The 4462-nt window shown below is 63.2% G+C and overlaps 1 protein-coding gene across 1 annotated transcript in view; it reads right to left on the bottom strand.

Annotated features, from left to right (window-relative positions):
* Positions 1–1697: 1697 nt before the first annotated feature.
* Positions 1698–4462, bottom strand: part of DOT1L (DOT1-like histone H3K79 methyltransferase) — a 64645-nt gene continuing 61880 nt past the window's right edge. Inside the window, exon 28 of the mRNA XM_011964115.1 lies at positions 1698–2604. Coding sequence (XP_011819505.1) covers positions 2597–2604 — 8 coding nt within the window. The 3' untranslated portion in view covers positions 1698–2596. The remainder of the gene's footprint in view (positions 2605–4462) is intronic.

The following is a 4462-nucleotide window of genomic DNA, read 5'->3' as shown; positions in this document are numbered from 1 at the left end:
CGGTGACGAGGGCAGTCAGCTGGCGGGCGGGGGGTCCCCTGCTGACCACTGAACAGACTGACGCGTCTTGGGGGCAGATAAATTAAGGGGGAAGTCATTTAAATAAGTCACCGTGTGTGCCTCGTGGGCCAAGGAGGGGGTGTCCTAGTCATTAGGGTTCCTATCGATTCCTGAGCAAGAGCCACTCCCAGGCGCCGCCCGCCTGCCCACAGTCAGCAGCAGCAGCACAGGTCCCCGCCGGCTGCCCATGGAAACTCAGACCAGGTGCCAGCACCAGGCTCCAAGATCACCAGGCTCCACAGCCATCCCGCCACCTGCCATACACTCCCCCCGCCAGTCTGGGAGTGCCCAAGAGGGACACGGGTCCAGGGCTCAGAACAGGAGAGTGTCCACAGGCAGCACCACACTAGTTCACGTGTGGTGACACGCATGTGACCCAGTGGGCTCAAGGAGACTTCTGCCTGGGCCAGTGGCTCCGAGACCCAGTGTGCGCCCTGAACACACGGTCGTGTGTGTGTGGTATGGGCTGTGTGGGCAGGAGCCCTGCATGGCCCGTCTGCAGGACCCGCAGTGGCACCCGGACTGCCACTGTCCCCTAGAGTGAGGCAGAAGTGATACAGTGTTTAAAGAATGTGTCTTGTTCTAGACCAGGGACTCCATGCCTTCTCTGCCATCAACCCTGCAGCATATCGGGCCCATGGCGACATGGAGCGGGCTGCCCGTCCTGAAGGCCAGGCTCAGGGCTTGGGGCTCAGGCAGAGGCACAGCACCTTCGAGCTGAGAGCACCAACGCGGGGCGGGGAAGGCGCTGGGCGCCACCTAAGGGACAGGTCTGGAGCACCATCTTCAGAACTCAACTATACTGGGGGACGGGGGTCTGAGAGGTGGTTGGGGGCCAGGGGGAGGCAGCATCCCCCCACCAGGCACAAGCAGGGGTCTTCCAGGCCCTTCCACACAGGACTTGCCCACCTAGCAACCACAGAAGCGTTTCCTCCTCGGCTCCCTCTGGAGGCCACGTGGTAGGAAAACATGGTAGGGACATGATGTGTGTCCATCCTGCCCTTGGGAACCAGAATGCAGGGCTGACACCTGGAGGGTGGATCTGTGGCACCCCGGGGAAGGGGCTCCCGGATGCCACCTCACAGGGGCAAGCACTTGAGAAGGTGGGCTCAGGGAGTGCCACACAGCCCAGGGTCAGGTGTGGGCAGCTCGGACTCCCAGATCCCATCCTCCAAGGAGGGCACAGACAACCCAGGCCGACTGCAGGGCTCCCGAAGCACCAGAGTGGCCCTGCCTGCCTGCCTGCCACACCCCGGCCTCAGCGCCTCTCCTTCCACACCCAGTCCCAGGCACCCCCCAGGCTGCAGAGTGGGGGGCCGACATCACCCCAGGGCCTCAGGCCAGAGAGGCCAGGCTTCAGCAGTGCACCCCGGCCCCAGCACACCCACAGCAGCTGGGAGAGCCACCACAGGCTTCAAGGGACGGGTGCCAGGCGTGACCCTGACAGGAAGGGGATGTGGGGCGGCAGGCAGGGGCGCCGGCAGCTCTGTCTGGGCTGCTGGGGGCTGCAACTGAGGGGTCTGGGGTGGGAGCCAACCCTGGGGCCACTTTGTGCACTGTTTGAATAAATAAGGTTTTTCCCCTCGCTTTTTTTTCCTCTTCACTGTGCATTATACCATCTAAAAATAAAAGCTGTCAAATCTATGAAATTTATAAATTCTCATCACATCTCTATAAAATACTGCCACTCATTAGTGTGACTCTCTCCTGTACAGAAACACCAACGGACCCACAACAGGCCTGCCCCACATCGCGGGGCACGCTGCGAGCCATGGACAGCCGAGAAATACAAAAGTAAATGCACTTGTTAAACGTGCCTGCGCCGTCCTCACAGCACCATCGCACAGCACGCGGCCAGCTACGCCACGGCGCAGACCCATTCTCGTGCAAGGGCGCGACCCAAGCCCCGGAGGGTGAACAGTCTAAGGGTTCACAGTGCCCGGGTAAAGGTGAAGAGCTCAGGGCAGGCGCCAGGGGCTCAGGAAGGGGCTCAGGCCGCGGCCGGGGCCTCCGAGGAATGTGGTGGCGACGGGCCTGCCTTTGGTACGGGAGCAGTGCGTCGGGGGAGCTGGCCGGGCGGCGTTTCTGAGAACGGGGTTCGGCGTTGTCAGCGTCTAGTCAGCACCAAGCGGGTGGAGGCAGGCGCGGGCCTGGGGACGAGATAGCACCGGGGCAGGCTGTCGGCGAATCCGCTTGCGGGCCCGCCCTGCAGACACGTGTCTTTATATAGATCTCTCATATATAGATATTTATATTTCTCAATAGGTTGCCTTTTACCACTTAGATGGAATAAAATAAGTCAGAATTGTTTATACTTTTTAAAAAATGATAAATACTTTATCTAAAACTATCGACAGTACAAACTGGACCAGTCCCAGCCTCCTGCGGCGTGCGCCGCCGATTCACAGTGGAGCTCCCGTCCATCCTCGCCTCTGCCATCCAGGGGTGGGAGCCCGGCAGGCCGGTGGGCACCATGCCACGGGCGCGAGTTGGTCCACACCGTCCTTGCATAGGTCTCGCGGTTGAGGTAGAAATCCTAGTTACCTGCAGAAAGGCACAGTGGGAAGAGCGACCACCTGGGGTTACCATCACGCCTGGGGGAGCCCAACACTCACCCAGGCTGGGGACCGAGGCCTCCCACGAGCACGCAGGCCACCTGGGGCTAGCACCATGACAGGCATGGTGCCAGCTCCCTCTAACCACAACAGATGATGGGCGTGCCCCGTGGCAGACCCAGGGAGCCTGACACCTGGACACGCAGGCCAAGCTCCGGCATTCCTCCAAAGGAGACACACAGCCGAGTTCAGCTAAAGCCACCCTACCTGCAGCTCATCTCCTATGAGACCCAGCATAGCTTGTTCAGCCCGCAGGTGCCCGCACCGACCCGCCTGGCCGACCAGCCCCGGCCACGGCCTCCGCCTTGGCTCCTGGCTCCCAGTCCTCCTCTCCTTGCCCGGCGGGCTTTGCACTCGCCCAGGAAGGCCTTCGTCCCAGGGCTCCCCCCCGAGGCAGAAGGCCAGGGACGAGCAGAGGGCACCTTCGCACTGCGCTGCCGGGCACACCACGTGGCCCTCGGGTCGGCGGCCACAGTCTCCACGTGGCCCTCGGGTCGGCGGCCAGAGTCTCCACGTGGCCCTCGGGTCAGCGGCCACCGTCTCCACAGACTCCCAGGGGAGGAGTGCACAGGACATTCCCTCAAGGCCTCACGTCATCAAAATCACTCCTGCCTCCAACTTCCTCCTGGTCTCAAAGGTGGACACTATCTACACTAACCTGCCCAACGCGGTGCGGACATCGGAGCGGCTGAAAGCCCCTGGCTGTGGGCCACAAGCACAGAGCAGTGTGGCCGCCATCACCCATGTCTAGCAAGGGAGCCGCAACACACAGGGCACAGAGCTTGCCTCTCGACCCCGCCAGGAACCCATCAGCCCCCAGGCAGGTGGGGCACCAGAGGCCTCACGGGCTCCCTATGAGGGGTATCCGAGGCCACCAGCCAGACGGCCCCGACCAGAGGCATCCATCCAGCCACCCTGGCTCCCCAGGACCTCTGCAGCCAGCACCGTGCCTGCTACACGCTGGGCGCCTGGAGAACAGCACTAAGCCATGCCACCTGTCATGAGTGACCTGCACCTGGTGCAGATGGAGCCCTGGAGGCCGCTCTAGGAGCTAGAGCCCCCAGCCCCCTGGCCCGGCACCCCGTGAGCCTCACCCACAGGGGCTGGCACAGCTGTCCCCAGGGCTGGCCTCAGTCCTGCGGCATCACCACAGGGACCCAGCTGCGGGCAGCTGGAACCCCACACACTCAGGCCACTCCACGGCTGGTGCCCGTCCTGCAGTCCCTCTCGCGCGACCATCTCCCTGGTCTCCCTGGCTCTCTCCCTTTTCCCTTCTCAGGACCCCGGGGACTTCTGCCAAGCCCTGTGGCCATCTTCTCTGCCAAAGGAAGGACAGTTCAGTGTCTGGAGTGAGCCACCGCGCGGGGCTCTGGCCTTACCTTACACAATACGCACTGCTAGCTAAGCAAGGTCTTTATCGCGGCTTAACCCCCGAAAGGTGCGCGGCATAGGGAGGCGGCATGCCGAGGGACACCCACACCGCGGACGGCCCCGTGGCGCTGGCCTGCGGGATCCCGGGCGCGGCCTGGGCCAGGGCCAGCCGGGGCAGGGGCTGGTGGTGCACCGTGAAGGAGGGGCGGGCGCCCTTGTGCGGGAGGGAGGTGAGCTTGATAGACAAAGAGGCGTTAGCAGGCGGCAGAGAGGCAGCAGAGGTGGGGGACAAGAAAGCTTGGTTAGGCGGGAGGGACGCGAGGCTCTGCAGAAGCGCGGGCTCAGGGTTAGAGGCCAGCAGCGTTGGGGGAGGAGGCAAGGCGGCGTTAGGTGGAGGCGGGGCGTGGAGGATGGGC

Source organism: Colobus angolensis, unplaced genomic scaffold (genome assembly GCF_000951035.1).
Source record: "Colobus angolensis palliatus isolate OR3802 unplaced genomic scaffold, Cang.pa_1.0 Scaffold64, whole genome shotgun sequence".
In the NCBI taxonomy this organism is placed as follows: Eukaryota; Metazoa; Chordata; class Mammalia; order Primates; family Cercopithecidae; genus Colobus; species Colobus angolensis.
Note: the sequence above shows the minus strand (reverse complement) of the source record. Positions and strands in the feature narration are given on the sequence as shown.